We start from the raw sequence: 18,851 nt of genomic DNA, 5'->3' as shown, positions 1-18,851 counted from the left end.
CAGTGACGTGAACAAGGTAGCATGAGTTAGAAGAACCCAACATCTGAGGGCCTCTCCACCGCAGGCCTTTCCACAGCTTCCACACTTGACCTGTACTAATTCTCATAGCAAATCTGTGGAATGATTACTACAGCCCTGGCTTTACAGCTGAGGACACTGGGGCCCTAAGAGATTATTTGCTCAAGATTACATAACTAATGAGAAGCAAACTTTGGACTTGAACTCAGGCATGTCAGACTCTAAAACCAACACTTCTTGCACAGAAGTGGAAATTTGAGAAGGGCCATCAATTCTTAGGAATACAGTCAGTATTTGTTGGAGTCCTTGCTGACATTTCTGATGAGCTCCTGTCTGACAGACTCAGTCCACAATTCTTGAAACCTTTCCCCTAAATATCTGTTCTTAAGATTTGGGGCTCAAAATTCCCTAGGTAACTAACTGTGCAATCCCTCATTCCCAAAATTATCTGTCCCTCCTAGAGCAATGATTGTTTATTAGCAATAAAGAAAATGAGTTACGAACCGGTGGTCATAAATGGGTCTGTAGTTATACTCCGCTGATTGGACATACGCTGTCGAATGTCAGGATTTTGATCCAAAAGTGTCATTGTGGCTTGTTGCCAAGGACATGGCCACTGTAATTGGTCATCATTGGCTCCAGAGATCAAGTGGAAATATATCCCTGCATTAGTCACATGGGCTAGATTTAAGTAAATCTGAAAGGCATAACCTTTAGAAGAGTAAAATGGAGGGCTATACAGAGTTCCATTTGGGCTGCCAATGAACTGTTTGAAATTCCTTATATGCCAGATATGATGAGGGCACCGTGTTTCCGAAAGATTGATGTCATCAATAGACAGACCACCCAGTGATGCACCAGAGCCTTTGCGTCCTTCAAACACCACTCTAAACTTCTTGGTCACTTTCAATGTTACATGATAAAGTTGCCAGCTCCCAGTGGGTATTTCTGCAAAAGAGTCATTATTATTTCAAAGACAAAGAAGTTCAAATCATGTACATGTCAACATTAGATTTCTAGCCTTCTTAGACAAAGGGTCATCCAAAGCCGATTTATTTCTACAGGTCAGAAGTATGGTTTTGCCAAAGCTCCAGCCTAGAATTATTTACTTCAAGGTGCTTCTGTGGGGTCACACTGTTCTCTGGAATAGCTGAATGTTTGTCTAGCTGTTTCTCAAATAGATCACCCTTTCCTAGAGATCAGTGAGTAAATAACAACATCTAGCTCATGAGTACTTCATGCCCTACCTATGAGTTACCTGCCATTCTCCATTAAAGGGCCAGCAAACCCAACACTTGTAACACTTCTACCCAAGATTCCTGTGATACTCAGGCAAAGGCTTCTTTAATATATTTATAGTTTGATTGGAATACTTCCCTCACATACAAAGTCTTCAATCAACTTTTTGGTAATATTAAACAAAATCCACCAAACCCTAGAAAGCCCACATCCTGCAATCTACTCTTTAGATCACTTCCCAGTAACTCAGCATTGTAAGTATTTATCTGATATTTGGTACCACCTCCTTTCTTTCCAACCTGCACTTCCTCCCCAACTATTAGCCCATACCCCTCGCTAGCAGCACATGATATGCCATTCTGTCTGATTTTCTTATATCACATACTCAAATAAGAAGCAGTATACTAAATAATCTGCAGAGGCCCCCAGATGAACAACAGCTGAGGAATTCATGTCAAACTAGTGGTTAACACAAAGTCTTAAAACAAAAATATGTTGGCACTTAATGTGAAACACAGCTACTTGAAAATAAGCTAGACATACCCAAATGACAGAAAATAAGCAAGCTTCTTAAGTGCCTTTTTGTGTTATTTTGTATCAATGACGAACCCACAGATTGCTAATAGAAAGGACCCCCCTTCCAATCCTGGACAATTATATATATTACAGATACATTATATCAATATTTGTATTAATTTAGATATTAATACATAAAATATAATATTTATAGTAACATATATGGCTTATATATAAGGCTTTTATATATGTAATATATAATATATTATATATAATTATTCTTTATATATTTTATATTGTTACATAAATAATATATATGTATAATGTGTGTATATGCTTAGTGAGATTAAGAACCTTACTGCTTACAGGTGTTCACAAAGAAAAATATCGCCTGTATTTCAGATTGTTTCTCATTGTTAAAAACAGGAGGAAAATGGCATACTATATTGCATAATATGGATCCAATTGTGGAACAAATTGAATTACTCAATTCATTCAAGTCATGAGATGATTAAGTGGAATAGACAGTAATATATTTGCCAGCCCACAGCCCCTCCCTTTCTCAGTCACCCCCTTAACCATCTACTTGCATAGGTGGTCAACATGGCTCTCCTCTCTGACACATTATTGGTATGAAGGGTGGGTACCCATTTCCCACTCAGGAATTGCTCCAGAAGCTGTGTTTAACTTAAGACATAAGCATCCCAGTTCTTCACTGGGATTTATTTTTTAAGCTTTATATTAGAGGAAGAGTCCTTTTTCCAGACTGATAGCAAATTTGGTCAAATGTAAGCTGGGAAGTGAAACAACCAAAGTACCAGTCTTATAAAGAAAGCCATTCTGAGATAAAACAAGAGGTCCCCAGCAATGTTCAGAGACAGATCTATTAATAATTCCCCCTCAAGCCAGTGTCTCCCTCATCTGTCTCACAGGCTGTAACTAACCTTTAGCCAGGAGCCCATCCTATTTTGCCTAAGCTAGTTCACATTGTATTTTTATGTATTTTATTTTTATTTTATTTTATTTTATTTTATTTATTTTTTCAGAGATGGAGTCTTGCTCTGTCGCGCAGGCTGGAGTGCAGTGGCGTGATCTCGGCTCAACTGCCACCCCCGCCTCCCGGGTTCAAGCAATTCTCCTGCCTCAGCTTCCCAAGTAGCTGGGACTATAGGCGTGTGCCACCACTCCCAGCTAATTTATGTATTTTTTCAGTAGAGACAAGGTTTCACTATATGTTGACCAGTCTGGTCTCAAACTCGTGACCTCAGGTGATCCGACCGCCTCGGCCTCCCAAAGTGCTGGGATTACAGGTGTGAGCCACTGCGCCCAGCCTTGTATTTTTATTATTTGCCAAGAACTGACCTCCATAGTGCCAGAGACTGATCTACAGTTTCTTAAGTGAGTGTTACATAACAGAGCACTCAGAAAGAATCTTCATTCTAGCTTCCTTTCCACAGCTTAAAACAAGAATCTAGTTCTTAGTTGAAGTGTAGTGACTCAGTAGCCCCTGCCCTATTGTAAATTGTTGCATTAACTAAAGAAAAGACCTAAGATTGCCTCATTTTGAATCCAGACAATAAGGATGTTGACATTGTACCTTTTATTTCTTCCATAAGGGTTAAATTGCCATCCACATTGTCTGCAGAATACTCCCTGATATAGATGTTCAGTTGATCACTTTCACTGCCACTGTTATATAAGTAAAATTGCAGGCACTGAAATCCTCTTTTAGGGTACAGCGTTCTACTTTCCAGCACTGCTGTGGCCCCCACATTTACAGAGCTGCTATCGAAATGCATGAAGAAACCAGAACCTGTTAAAGAAAAGCAGAATTGAGAGAAAAACAGATACTGGGTATAGGAATGTGTGTTTGTTAATGGTGGTGCTAGATTCTTTACACGAGGCATAAGTAACATCCATATATAAATCGCCAGGGAGAAATGACAGAAGCCTAAGCTACATATCTGGCACTTGCAAAAGCTAGCAGATTGACATAACAGTATAAAACTCAAACCTCTCTATTATTTATAAAACGTTTACTTACAATAGTAGTTTTCCGTGGGCACTAATCCTTGCTTATCTTCATTTGTTATGAGCTATAAAGATAAAGCAAGTTTAAGTATCAAATGCTAACTTTTTAAAAATCCACTGTAAGGCTGCAGGTCAAGCCCAAACAGCAGGGCTAAAAGGTAGATTCTACATGGGACACCTTTCAAGTGTCCAAAACCCTGGTCCAGCTCCAAGTGGGAAGAGCTACCATTGGAAAAAGATGCTACAGAGGGTTGTTCCCCCGCTGAGAATATGAAAAAGGAAAATGGAAATTAAGTCAAAACAAGGGTTTGAAACTTGGGTGGGTAAAGAGTTGTAGCATCTGTGTCTCCCAAGGGTAATTCAACGTGAACTTCTAGGTCTTTCTGGAGAGGTGAACACACACTGCGGACAGAGGTGAGAGTCCAGCCAGGAAATCAGGGCCTTGGCTGACCTGCCCGCCCCCGCCTTTTTTTTTTTTTAAACACTTTCTAACTTCTTTGGCTTCAAACTGTCACAAAAAAAGAAGGAAGAAAAAAAGAAAAGGAAGAAAGAAATTCAACTTTCAGAAGATATTGTAACTACAGCAACCATCTGGGGAGATTCACATTTTAATATTTTTAAAATGATACTTGTAATGAAAACATTGAGAATAACTGAACCTGATAATTTCAGAGGCACCTCCCACTTATCTGCTTTCATTATCTGCAATACTTAACCTTCTAAGCCATCTCTAAAGAAGGCACAGCTAGTAATTCTGGTTTGAGTGTATATATATTTTCTTTCTTTTTTTTTTTTTTTTTTTGAGACAACATCTTACTCTGTTGTCCAGGCTGATACGCAATGGTATGATCTCAGCTCACTACAACCTCTGCCCCCTGGGTTCAAGTGATTCTCCTGCCTCAGTCACCCAACTAGCTGGGACTACAGACATGCGCCACCACACCCAGCTAATTTTTGCATTTTTAGTAGAGACAGGGTTTCACCATGTTGGCCCAGCTGGTCTCAAACTCCCAACCTCAGGTAATCCACCCACCTTGGCCTCCCAAAGGCCGGGGATTACAGGCATGAGCCACTGCACCCGGCCCAATTTTCTTTACCTTATTTCAAGTATTCGCTTAGTTTCCACTATATGCAGGGAATTGTGTTGGGCATTTAAATATGGTTCTAGGAGCAGGCGATTTATGAAAGAGACAACATTAGGGAACCTTTCCCTTACCACAGAAATTAGTTTTCAAAAACAGAAAAAAGTGAGAGCTACCTGGTCTGGATTCTTCTTCTTTTCCCCCTCCCTCCCTATCTACTTTCCTCTGGTCTGAGTAGGACCACTATCCACTATCCAAATATGCATTTAAAAAGAAAAATAAAAGGAAAAGCACCTTTTTGCCATTAGAGGCCTCCAATTCCTGCCTAGATCATCTGAGCTATTAAGCACTGGCCCTAAGTTCTGAAGTCTAGTTTTACATATTTGTTGCCAGAATAAGCAAATACGTAAAAATTTGGTCCTTGTAGCCAAATAACTACTTAAGGCAAAACAAAATGAAAATGGAAAAGGATACGCATCTGAAGAAAATTAAATAAACTCTGCTTTTTAGATATTTTTGTAACAGGAGCATATAATCACATCCAGCTACAGTTCTGAAACAATAATTCGCAGCCTAGTGCTGTCCATTGGAAAGAGTCTCTTGTATTCTGCAAACTTCTAGGAAACAATAGTACTGCCCCTGAGTTAAGAGGCCTTGCAGGAGGCCCAGTCTGGTACACTCTTCTATGGGAACACACTGGTAGAGGCATCACAGAGCCCAGCTCTGACTTGTAGAAAGAAAAATAAACTCAGGAAGGAAAAGCAAAGAAATTAACAATGTCTTTATCAGGTGCAAGGCCTATTTCTCAGTAGTAACCTAATGAATAATCATTAATAATTCTGATAGAAATTAGAGATAAAATCCCATTCTTTCATAGAGAAGTATGTGGCTGTAGCCACTGAGTATACAGTCTAGGAATATCTCACTCCTGTTACCTTGGCACTGGCCCATGTTGGAGTGATCACTCTCTGGCCCCCTGGGAACCTGTGAAACCCGTTGCCAGTCAGCATTATCTACTGAACTTTGGATCATGCCACACACATTTTCCAGTTCAAAACTGCACGAGTCCATAAAACTCAAGGAAGAGGCTACAAAAAGCAAAAAACAATTATTGACACTCATACAACATGATAATCTAAGTAACAAAAACTGAACTTATCACAGTATTAGAAATGCCAGGTTGGTATTACAGGGAACATCTAGCTGATTCTGGATGATGGTGGCTTAAAGATCCCTCTTTATTTGCAGAACCCCTACAAAGAAGGTAATTAATTCTGTATATCTGAATAAGCTCCCTGCCCGAAGTCTTTTTTTTAAAAAAACTATCTAATTTGTAGAAACCTGAGTCTATACTCCCCTAGTTATTCGAATCATTAAGCCACAATCCAGATTATTTGATCCCTTTCATATTACAACTAGACATATCATTTTGGCTAAAAGGAAGTGTGAGTATCAATCTGACCGACGTTTGAATTATTAACAGCTTTAAAAACTTGCCTGAGGCATATTCCTACAGGACCCAATTTGTTTTTAGATCTCAACACCAGACGTGGTGAAAAGAAAAATGCTGCTTCCAAGTTGTAGATTGAGATCTGAGTGCTATTCTGTTTATTTCCTGAATATCAAATCTCTATAATCGCAGAAACCCCACCAATGCTTGACAAAATGGCACAGACCATCATTTTTTCCTACATAACAGAGGAAAATATAAGTCATTTCAAAGAACCTGTCACATACAGCAGTTATACAGTTGATTCAACTTTAGGAGATCAGAGTCACTGAAATCCATTCGTTGGCCGATCACATCCTCAAAGTCTGAGATTCTTGTGACAATTGTCGGCTCTGTTCCATTTTGGAATGCAGTTTTACTGTAGTGCATTACTGAAGTGTAATCATAGGGAACATTCAGGGAATCTGATATGTCGTCACTATAGGTGTTAAAATTGTGCTCTCTGCCTAAAGGATAAATAAAAAATCTTTACTTGATGTTCACAAAATTCAGCTTATCTTACTCCAAATACTGCTCACTTAGAAATGGAGAATATAATAAACTCAAGCAATTTTTGCTACAACTAACAACAGTTTCATTATTCCCATCTTACAATATAATATTCAAGCTTAGAACTGTGATACCAGCAGTCACACTGAACATATCTAAGGTTCTATTGCAGCCCATAGTTAGGACATTGGCATTTAGTCTAAGGCTGTAAAAATTGCTCGTGGAAAGGAGGATTCTAGAAAGTGCTGCTAACCAGCCTGGGCAACAAAGTGAGACCTCATCTCTAATAAATATTTTAAGGCCAGGCGTGGTGGCTCACGCCTGTAATCCCAGCACTTTGGGAGGTCGAGGCAGGCGGATCATGAGGTCAGGAGTTCGAGACCAGCCTGACCAACATGGTGAAACCCTGTCTCTACTAAAAATACAAAAATCAGTCCATTGTGGTGGTGTGCACCTATAATCCCAGCTACTCAGGAGGCAGAGGCAGGAGAATTGCTTGAACCCAGGAGGCAGAGGTTGCAGTGAGCCAAGATTGCGCTACTGCACTCCAGCCTAGGTGACAGAATGAGACTCCATCTCAAATAAAATAAAATAAAATAAATATTTTAAAAATTAGCCAGGCGTGGTGGTGCATGCCTGTAGTCCCAGCTACTCCGGAGGCTGAGGTGGGAGGATTGCCTGAGCCTGGGAAGTCGAGCCTGCAGTGAGCTGTGATCATGCCACTGCACTCCAGCCTGGGTGACAAAGTAAGACTCTGTCTCAAAAAAAAAAAAAAAAAAAAAAAAGTGTTGTTGAACCAGTCAGGGCATTGGCCAGCAATGATGGCAGGCTGAGGACGTCCACAGTAGATGGAGATGGAAGTAAGAAGGCTTTGAAGGGATGGTGAGATGAAACCTGGGAATGATAACTTTCTAGTTATCCTACAAAGGAGTCATTAAAAAGCATTGACATGCAGTTATTGACTAACCATAATTCACGGTTACTGGAATAGGTGTAGATGTATTTAAAGCACAATGAACCAGCCTGGCCAACATGTTTAAACCCTGTCTCTACTAAAAATACAAAAATTAGCTGGGTGTGGCGGCGGGCGCCTATAATCCCAGTTACTCGGGAGGCTGAGGCAGGAGAATCACTTGAACCCAGGAGGTGGAGGTTGCAGTGAGCCAAGATCGCACCACTGCACTCCAGCCTGGGCAACAGAGTGAGATTCTGTCTCAAAATAAATAAATAAATAAAGCATAATGACTATAGTTAATAATAATGTATATTTCAAAATTGCTAAGAGAATAAATCTTAAATGTCTCACCATAGAAATGATAAGTGAGGTGATGGCTATGTTAAGTAGCTTGTTTTAGTCATTCCACGTTGTGTACACATGTCAAAATATCACTGTACCACATAAGTATATACAATTATGATTTGTCAGTTTAAAATAATAATAAAAAACAAAAATGAATATATTTAGAGAAGACATTCAGGCCATTTAGCATTATACTAATGGGCAACTGATTTCAACTTGAAATGGAATGATTCTGTGGACACTTTAAGGTGGTTCTGATCTCCAAAACATAAAGATGTGTTATGAAATGTGAGCAGAAGTTTAGATCAAAAATAAGACTTTGGGAATCCTAAGGAGTGTGGCTGTGGATTAAAGCTAAACACTGCTGTTTCTCTAGAAATCTTTTAGTTTGCTGCTATGCCTGACCCCATTTGAGATAAGCAGAGTCGGGGGATAAAGAGCAAGAGCTGTGATTTCAAGAAGTGTGGTGTCAGGGGACCTTGTATAGGGCACTCCTCACAGTGCCTCAGACATAATAGCAATGCCCTTTCCTCTGTCTCGCCCCACACAGGCAGGACAGATGAGGAAGCTGAGTGTCACTGTGGAATGTGGAAAACATGAGCTCTAGTCAGACATGGTTATTAAGACTTTGTGACTTTGAACACAAAATCACAAACAGTTCATGCTACTCAACTATTACTGAAAATTGTTCCATGAAACAATAAATCCAAATACTCTACAAGCTACTCTGCAAAAAGAAAAAAGAAGACCATGATCAAATCATTTTGGGAAATGCTCCTTTTCTTAGAGATTTACAATTCCTGTCAACCCAATAAACACTCAGAGCAGTATAGCAGGATAAGTAAGTCTTAATTTCTTTTAACCTAGGTGTTATGCCTTGAATATGTCCCCCCAAAAGCATGTATTGGAAACCTAATCCCCAGTGCAACAGTGTTGGGAGGTGGGGCCTAATGAGAGGTAATTAGGGCATGGGCTCCGTCTCATAAATGGATTAATCCCATTGCTGCAGAAGTAGGTTTGCTACTGCAGGCGTGGATTCCTTGTAAAAGGACAGATTTGGTCCTGTTTTTTCTCTCTGACTCTCCCTTGACCTCTGCCCTCTGCCATGGTATGTGACACAGCAAGAAGGCCCTCATCAAATGCCCACCCCTTGATTTTGGACTTTCCAGCCACCAGAACAATGAGGAATAAATTTCAGTTCTTTATAAATTACCCAGTCTGTGGTGTTTTGTTATAGCAGTGCAAGATGGACTAAGACTTGGGGATTTGCAAAACTAATTTGGCCACAGACTCCGTTCCACATAATACTCATGAACATATTGTGGGACTGAATATGCTTTAAGAACCACAAAACCAGTTTCTAGAGCATATCTAGCTCATATGGGTTCTGGAATACTAGTGCTCCAATAACTCAGAATGAGTTCAAGCTGAATGAATTAAGACCTCAAAACATCAAAGTTTTAAGATTATTAACAGTTGCCACAGATGACAAGAGAGGACACATGCTTAGAAATTCAGTCCTTAACTAAAAACATAGGAAAAAAAGAGAAATGTACCTGACAGAATTCTGTCCCACATTATCCTGACATAGTCATCCCGGTCAGAACGCGACTGCTCATGCCAGAATCCCAGAGCGTGGAGGAACTCGTGTTGAACTGTTGCTATTCGGTCACAGTTTGCCCCGATGGAAAGTTCTTGCTTCCCAACCCGCCTATTTCCTACTGAAGACCAGCAGCTTACAGGAGAGTTTACAAGAAAGGGGGAAGAGGATGTTACAATCTGAGGTCTCAGGGCAGAATCGCCACTGCCTAGTCCACTTCATTACCCACCTTTGCTCTTACATCTGAACACTGTGCGTTTCTCTCATAACCCAGGTGACATAGTTTGGACAATTGTCCCCACTCACATCTCATGTTGAACTGTAATTCCCAGTGCTGGAGGTGGGACCTCATGGGAGGTATTTGAGTCATGGGACAAACCACTCATGGCTTGGTGCTGTCTTCGCGATAGTGAGTTTTCATGAGATCTGGTCATTTAAAAGTGTGTAGCACCTCCCCCTCCCCACTCTTTCTCTGGCTCCTGCTTTTGCCATGCGACATGCCTGCTCCACCCTCACCTTCCACTATGATTATAAGCTTCCAGAGGCCTCCCCAAAAGCTGAGCAGATGTCAACACCATGCTTCCTATAAAGCCTGCAGAACTGAAAGCCAGTTAAACCTCTTTTCTGTATAAATTACCGAGTCTCTGGTATTTCTGTACAGCAATGCAAGAATGGCCTAATATACCAGGTATTGTATAATATTAAAAAACCTTACAGACCAGGTGATCTTTAAAGAACTTGCCCTAACACCAAATATTACATAGGAGCAAATCATCCCCAAGGTGGTCTAGACCTGGTTTTTCTTGTGAATTTCAAAGTCTTTGAGCTCCTCCTTGTTATGCCTGTGCCCATTAACAAGGGTTTTACAGGGACAGCAACCACTCAGAATTGCTGAGCTCAAGACAAATAATACTGTCGCCTTCTTAACCCAAGAAATAAGAGTGGTTAGGTTAAAATAAGCTTAAGCACAGACATGGACACACATAAATACACATGTTTTTTACTTGAAAGGGATAAAGAGTATGTAAATTACAAACGGGCTGAAATTCACAAGGTTGTGGGTCTGATGGCATTGCAATCCCATCCACTTTCCACTTTGTCTAAAGGCGGTTACATGTATGGGAATATAATTTCTATGTCTACAAAAACTAGATCCAGTTGTTTTTTACTCTCCAGCAACTAGCAAGAAAGTCCCCACCCCTTCCTAAAGGTCAGAGCCTAGGATGATTGCTGCAATGTAATGTCCCAGGCACTAGAGTTCTCCTTAGATGCCTTAGAAGACTAAGTCTGCAACTTACCCACTGCCCTTGAACACTGATATATAGTTTGTTTCTCCAGCCCAAGGCTTAAAGTCAATACATGTTTTAAGGCGATAACGTTCAAATGCATTGAGGATAACTCCCTTAGCATTCATTTCTGAAGGAAGAAAACAAACAAAAATATGCTTATTAAAACAATCACCACTGAAAAATCTTCCATGGAAGCAGGCCACTGCAATATATTGCTTATCATGAGTTAGTCCCTTCATGAATGTTGAGTCTTTTACTTTTACAAAAATTAGAATTCAGTACCCATTGAATATCATATACAGTATCTGCTTATTCTTCAGATCCCTTATTTGGCCTCATATTTCTCTAGCACTCACTAATGGTGCATTACTAAATAATAAAAATGCATCTTTACCTCAGAGAACATATCCATTGGATCACAGGCAATCAAAATAAATAATCACCATCACATACTTCATCTGAGAAGCCATAATATGTATTTAAAGCCACACAGCTGGGCTTTTAATCTGAGGATCTTCAGATGGGAGAGTCTATGAACACCCTGAAATAGTATGCAAAGTGTGTATGTGTGTGTGTGTGTGTGCATATCTACATATGCAAAGTGCATTTTCTAGAGAGAGCTTTCATGAGGTCTGCAAGTGAGTTCAGGGCCCAAAATAGGGGTAAGAGCCAATGCTCTGGATATAAGAGTGATATGGATATGGAGCTCAAAGAAGGCAGAGGTGTGGAAGAAACAACATGCAGGAAAAGAAACTTGTGAGTGACCAGGAGGAACGGGCTGTATCAGATGCACATGGAGAGGCATCACATGGGCCAGGTCCTAGTGACGTGAAAGATGGGAGCCTGCCAGGAGGTGGGAGACAGTATGGCAGAGGGGAAAGTGCTTGGACTTTGGAGCCAGACACACCTAAGTTCTTCCCTATCCTCACCACTCACTTTTGACATAAAACTTTTGCCAATTCAATCAACCTTTGGAGCTTTGGTGTTATTATCAGTTAAGTGAGGAAATAAAATCAACTTTGCAGGATATTGTGAGGATAGTAAGAGAAAGTAAAGGTGAAGTTCCAAGTAAAATTAGCATTTGTCAAATGTTCATTTCCTTTCTCCCTACTAGAGTAACCATTGCATAGACATTCAAGGAAGATTACTTGGTATGCCTCTGTTGAGGCAGGTCTAAGAAGATCAAGAACAGGATTCACATAGGAAGACCCTAAAATCCATAAGTTGTAAAAGGCACTAAGTTCAGACTTTTACAATACCACATAAGTAATACACTATCGTTATAAATAAGTTAAAAATTGATATGAATAAAAAAATTTAAAATCCTATCATCCAGGAATAATCAATCACCCTTACCATACATTTTGCCTTTGAATACATATATAACATACATATGTTAATATTTCTATAAAAAATAAAGTCATCTACATAGCATTTTACCATTTTTTCACTAAATATTATGTCATCAAAATCTTTTTTCATCATTATTGTTTTTATCATTTTAATGAATAGAGGATTACAAATTGGATCCATTGGACATTGGATCACAGGAAATCAAAATAAATTGCCACCACATACTTAATCTGAGAAGCTATAATATGTATTTAAAGCCTCACAGCTGGGCTTTTAATCTGAGGACGTTGAGATGGGAAGGTCTATGAACACCCTGAAATAGTATGCCGTGTGTGTGTGTGTGTGTGTGTGTGTGTGTGTGTGTGTGTGTGTATCTATGTATGGCTGTTAACGTTCAAAATGTTCTGTCCTATAAGTATCATATTTGGGCCATTATTTCAAATGTAATATTTCCTTCAAATAAGGCATGATAATACTGACCACCATATCACTGTTTTAAACAGAATGTAAAAGAGCATACTAGTTTAGGCCATTTATCAAAACTTAATGAGGATAGTTTCTTGAATTAATAAATAAAGTAACACGTGAAAGCTTTATAAACACTGAGGCCCTTTACCAAGATAAGATCTTTGTTTTCCATATGCCTTTATTTACTGAGGGCCTTAGTTAACCTTGCGTTATAGATGCAGAAAGCTCCACTTGGAACCATGCCAGGCTTTGGAAAATGAGGCAAGTTGCTGGCAATCCTAGGAGTTCAGTAAGCAGCTGTTCAGGATTGTTTCCCCTTAGTAGCCCCTTCAGGTTTCTAGCACCTTCCCCTTCATTTCCATCCCCAACTCTTTACCCTCAGCCTCCCCCACTGCCTTTTCTCCCTTGGTGCTAAGGCAAGGAATTATAACTTAGGCCCTGGAAAGTATAAACGGCTGCTATGAGTATTACTCCTTTCAGGGAAGTTGCATCTACCAGCCAGGTAACATCTGAAGTTCAAGCTCAAAGACTACAACCCTACTGGTAGAATTTCACAGGTTGACCTACTGGAATCTGAGTAATAGGGCCTTCCAGAAATCAACCCTTCATAGGTATTTACTTTTGCTACCTGTAAGAGTGGCCTTGCTTAGTAATTTTCTTAGTCTGAGTCATTTGAAGATGGTATACATTTCTGAAACGTAAGGATACTTTTCTTAATTTGAACATAGAAAACAAGTTGAATTCTACAATATTAAACAAAAGTATTTTCTAAATAAGAAATAATCAAAATCACATAATTGAAAAAAATTGTTCTATAAAAATTTGAAGTTTGATTCTATTATAAAGACTATACAATATGAAAAAATGCAATAACATTAAGTGAAAAAATTAGAACAAAAGATTTAAGACATCATAGTTATAACTATGTAAAAATGTACACAGTTTGGATGGTAGGATCTAGGCTGAATTTTTACCTAACATTTTTCATTTATATATATACATATGCTTATCAATTTATTTCAAAAATGTTATTACATGTAATATGCCAGAGACTATGGTAATCCTCCAATTTGCAAGATGAAAAATAGCTCTTATCCTCAAGGCATTCATTATGTTGTTTAAAAAATAAATAAAGCTCATAAGGTTAGATGGCTTTGGTTAAATACATGGCAAAAAAAAATAGCCTAAGATATATATAAAATTAAAGCTCCCTAATCTTTCATGGAACATACTTAGGAGAATAATTTTTTTAAAAAAAGAAATATAACTGGATGTGGTGGCTCACGCCTGTAATCCCAACACTTTGGGAGGCCGAGGTGAGTGGATTGCCTGGTGAAACCCCATCTCTACCAAAAATACAAAAAATTAGCTGGACATGGTGGCATGCATCTGTGGTCCCAGATACTTGGGAGGCTGAGGTGGGAGGATCATTTGAGCCTGAGAGGCAGAGGTTGAAGCCTGGGTGATAGAGTGAGAACTCGTCTCAAAAAAGAAAGAAGGAAGGAATGAAGGAAAGGAAAAAAAGGAAGAATTAAAACAAAAGAACTTAAAAATTTTTTAATCAAAAGACTAAACCAAAAAACATGTATATTCAAAATCTTTCAGGTTCCTAATTCCAAAAGTCAATGAACATCTTTCTCTCCTCATGCTCCCTGTGCTCTTTATGGCTTCCAACCCCGCTAACTACTCCTGCCCTGGCTTTCCCTGCCCTACTGTTAGTTTTTTATCTATGTTTCTGGCCAATTCCCCCTTCTCAATAACTTCCACTAGATCTTCCTTCTATACCAGTTCCAAAAAATGGCACTGAGTTTCATTCTCGACCATCTTCTTACTTATTCAACACAACCTTCCAGGATAAATCAATAAAATCCAGTTATCTATGGAGTACCTGCTCTATGCAAGGCACTGTGTGAAATGCTCATCCATACTCACGGCTTCAACCATCTCTTACATCCTAATAACTCCCAAACATTTCTCGACCTTGAATGACCAGGTCGTATACCAACAATTTATTTGGTATCTCCACCACAGTGACTCTGATGCATTTCAAATTCTGCATGCCAAAAACTAATTTCCACCGCGCTTCTCTGTCTCATGCTCCTCAAGGTTAAATTCTCCATTCTTGTTGAAGACATTACCATGCCCTCAGCTACCCAGGACTGAATCCTGAGCACTAGAATCTCTTTCTCTACACCCACCTTCTTCTTGACCTCTTACAGTCAATCACTAAATCTAACAAATGCATCCCAAATAGCTTTTAGATTTATCTTGGTTAGGAATCTCTTAATTCTTTCTCTGAATTTCCTCAGTAGTTTGCTAACTGGTCTCCCTACCTTCTTTTTACCCCACTAATGACACATCTTCTATACTTCAACCCAAGTGATTATTTTAAACTGCAATTTTAACAATCTCACTGCCACAATAATACTTTTGGTGGCACCATGTTATTAGTATACACGACAAGTTCTTTAACACCGGGAAGACCCAAGTCCTACCCCATTTGGGTTCCGCCTACCTGCTCAACTTCCTAGCTCCCCACTCTCAATCTAAATTCCAGCTCAGGATTTTCTCCCTTCTTCAGGACTTAGCAGATCGTGATGCATCTGGCTAAAGCACCCTTCCCTTGCTATCAGAGGCCACACTAGCCCACATGGTGCCTGTGTGCCAATTAGAAAGAGGCACTACCTCTGAGCAGGTGCTGCAGTTGCTGGCTGGCCAGATGGGTGAACAGCACTTTCACACAAAGAAACAAATGCCTCCTGGTGAACAGAAAGAACATAAACCTGGTATCAGCTCCACTTGTTTCCTGGCCCAGCCACCTGAGAGCAGCTTCTTGAAGCAGCTTTACATCATTAATGGCATTCTTCATTCATTCCTCTCAGTCAAAAAGTCTTGGAGAATCTGAAAGCTGAGGTGGCATGGCAGCACCAGCTCCAGGAGGTCATGTCAGTTGTACGGTGTACAACTTACACAATCTTCATGGCAGTCCTGCTATATAGTGTCCTCTGCTTATAATGCATATGCTTTTCTATCCAGGTTGAGTTTAATGCCCCTCCAATGTGCTCCCATAGCTCTTTGAACACATCACTAATCATAATGTTTATTCCATTCTATCATAATTCACTTTTGATTTATGTGAGTCTCCACTGAAATGCATGATCTTTAAGAAAAATAGCAGGGTTTTCAAATACCATATGTTTTCCCATAAGTGGGAGCTAAATATTGCATAGACATGGATGTAAAGATGAGAACAAAAGACACTGGGGACTACAAGAGGGGAAAGGGAGGGAGAAAAGGGTTGAAGAAGCCACCTATTGGGTGCTATGCTCAACTCCTGGGTGATGGGTTCATTTGTACCCCTAACTTCAGCATCATGCAACACACCCATGTAACAAACCTGCACACGTACCCACTGAATCTAAAATAAAAGTTGAAATTTTAAAAAACTATAACAGGCTGGGTGCAGTGGCTCATACCTGTAATCCCAGCATTTTGGGAAGCCAAGGCAGGCAGATCACTTAAGGCCAGGAATTCGAGACCAGCCTGTACGACATGGTGAAAGCCCGTCTCTACTAAAAATACAAAAATTAGCCAGGTGTGCTAGCACATGCCTGTAATCCCAGCTACTCGGGAAGCTGAGGCAGGAGAATCACCAAAACCTGGGAGGTAGAAGTTGCAGTGAGCCGAGATTATGCCACTGCACTCCAGCCTGAGATTGTGCCACTGCATTCCAGAGCAAGACTCTGTCTCAAAACAAAAAAAAAAAAACAAAAATGAAAAATAAAATTAAAAATTAAAAAACTATAGCAGGGTTTTTACTCAAACTTTTCCCAAACAGCAATTTCTAAGCTAATGCTGGTCAGTGACATAATTGTCACTAGTCCATAGATTAAAATGAAGACCATGTTTAGAGTTTTCCAACATATTTAAATTTCTTCTATAGAAAAGCTGTTCTTAGTTTTGGATTTGATTCTTCTGACTTTTTAACATTTTAATACTACACTAATAACATTATTTACTGTATGAAAAGAGGATGATGAAAGCTCTTTTATCATGTTGGGTTGTTAAGTTCCTGACCTGGCAAAATAAAATGTTGATAAAACAATGCCAGTTCCTCAAATTTAGTTGGTTATTTTATGTATTTTCTCATATGTATAATTGATCATAGGGTAAACCACTGCTTTAAAATAAAGACTGGCTCCCTGTGAGCCCATCAATCAGGCCCTGCACCTGTTTAACAAAGTGTAGGGAGCAGTGCACGCGGAGATCTGAGCCTGCCTGCGCCTCCTTGCCCGCCTCCACTACATCATGGGCAAGTACGCAGAGGCCCTGAGAAGCCAGCAGAAGGCAGTGCTGATGAGCGTGCGGGTGATGGGCATCGAGCACCCCAACACCATCCAGGAAAACATGCACCTGGCCCTGCACTGCTTCACCAGCAGGCAGCTGTCCCCGGCCCTCAGCCTGCTGCAGGGCGCCCACTACCTCACGCGCTGGTGCTTGGGGAAGACACCCCGAGGTGGCGTGCTGGACAACATCAGGCGGGTGCTGCACAGGGTGATGGAGTACGACCTGTCACTGTGCTTCCTGGACAACGCGCAGGCCGTCAGCACCAAGTACCAAGGGCCCAAAGCTCTCAAGGTGGCCCTTGGCCACCACCTCGTCACCTCGGTCTATGAGAGCAAAGCTGAGTTTCCGGTCGGCCCTGCAGCACCAGAAGGAAGGGCTGGCTGCACACCCTCCGTAAGACCCAGCTGGGCGAGGACCAGGAGAAGACCAAGGAGAGCTCTGAGTACCTCAAGTGCCTGACCCAGCTGGCCGTGGCCCTGCGGCGCGCCATGCATGAGATCTACCGCAACGGCTCCAGCAACAACATCCCGCCCCTCAACTTCACAGCCCCCAGCATGGCCAGCGTCTTGGAGCAGTTCAAAGGCATCAATGGCATCCTCTTCATTCCTCTCAGCCAAAAAGACTTGGAGAGTCTGAAAGCCGAGGTGGCGCAGTGACACCAGCTCCAGAAGGCCAGCAGAAACAGGGATAAGGCCAAGGAGCCCAAGGCCACCGAGCCCAAGCCAGCTGGGGCACCAGAGGACCTGGGTTCCCAGCCCCGGGCTGCCAATGACCCTTCTTCCCCGAACTTGCAGGGATAGAGAGGGACAGGCAGACGGACAGTCAGTCAGTGGCCTCACTCACCAGGGATCCAGACTCTAGGAGAAAGGAGCATACCTGCCATGGGAAGAGGAAGCAAGGCCCTCTTCTTCCATGTTTCACCCTCACCGCACCCCCAGCATAGCATCCTCCTGGGACCCTGGCCTGGCCTGTCTGCTCTCCAAAAGATGTTTTTGCACTGGTTCAATGAATATATGATGCAGAGCCCCTCCCCCAAAAAGAAGACTGGCTCCCTAATCGTTATGTCCCTAGCATAACAGAGTAGGCTCTCCGTAAACGTTGGTTGAACTCATTGCTATGTTGGTCAAGACACTGTAAATATTTCAGACAGAGTCATTTAGGTTACTTTCATTGTTCTTTTTGCTTATTTTTTTTTTCAAAGTAAATGTACATAGCCACACAAAGGAGCAAACCAAACAAAACCTTAAAGACCATATAAGCCCACCCTTTGAAACATTATAATCATATTTTTTGTCTATTTTGTCAGAAATAGACATTAGTTATGAATACTCCAAGGTGCATACTAACCCAAGCTATCTTCTAGAACATATGGAATGGTATGAGGCCATCTATACTTTTCTCCAATGATGGAATTTCTAATTTGTGCCTGTCAAAAATAAATGCAAAAGGGCTAGTTAAACAAATAAGGCAAACACTTAGGAAACCTGTAGTTAATCTAGAAATAAATGAAGTTTGAAGCTCTCCCAGTTCGCACAAACAAATTGTGTGTGTGTGTGTGTGTGTGTGTGTGTGTGTGGAGCCCTACTTTTATCATAATATAACAAAGTTT

The 18,851-nt window shown here is 40.7% G+C and overlaps 1 protein-coding gene and 1 pseudogene across 1 annotated transcript in view; one reads left to right on the top strand and one right to left on the bottom strand.

The window, feature by feature from the left end:
* The window catches only part of MEP1B (meprin A subunit beta), a 50,704-nt gene that overhangs the window by 15,656 nt on the left and 16,197 nt on the right, over positions 1-18,851 (bottom strand). The window contains exons 5-11 of the mRNA XM_003830251.4: positions 18,590-18,668; positions 11,084-11,201; positions 9,742-9,920; positions 6,624-6,842; positions 5,822-5,974; positions 3,371-3,586; positions 523-966 (exon numbers count right to left, since the gene is read on the bottom strand). Coding sequence (XP_003830299.1) covers positions 523-966; positions 3,371-3,586; positions 5,822-5,974; positions 6,624-6,842; positions 9,742-9,920; positions 11,084-11,201; positions 18,590-18,668 — 1,408 coding nt within the window. The remainder of the gene's footprint in view (positions 1-522; positions 967-3,370; positions 3,587-5,821; positions 5,975-6,623; positions 6,843-9,741; positions 9,921-11,083; positions 11,202-18,589; positions 18,669-18,851) is intronic.
* On the top strand, positions 13,347-18,661 carry LOC117976773 (clustered mitochondria protein homolog; annotated as a pseudogene).

This window comes from Pan paniscus, chromosome 17 (genome assembly GCF_029289425.2).
Source record: "Pan paniscus chromosome 17, NHGRI_mPanPan1-v2.0_pri, whole genome shotgun sequence".
In the NCBI taxonomy this organism is placed as follows: Eukaryota; Metazoa; Chordata; class Mammalia; order Primates; family Hominidae; genus Pan; species Pan paniscus.
The sequence above is the reverse complement of the archived record's forward strand: the minus strand, read 5'-3'. Positions and strand labels throughout refer to the sequence as shown.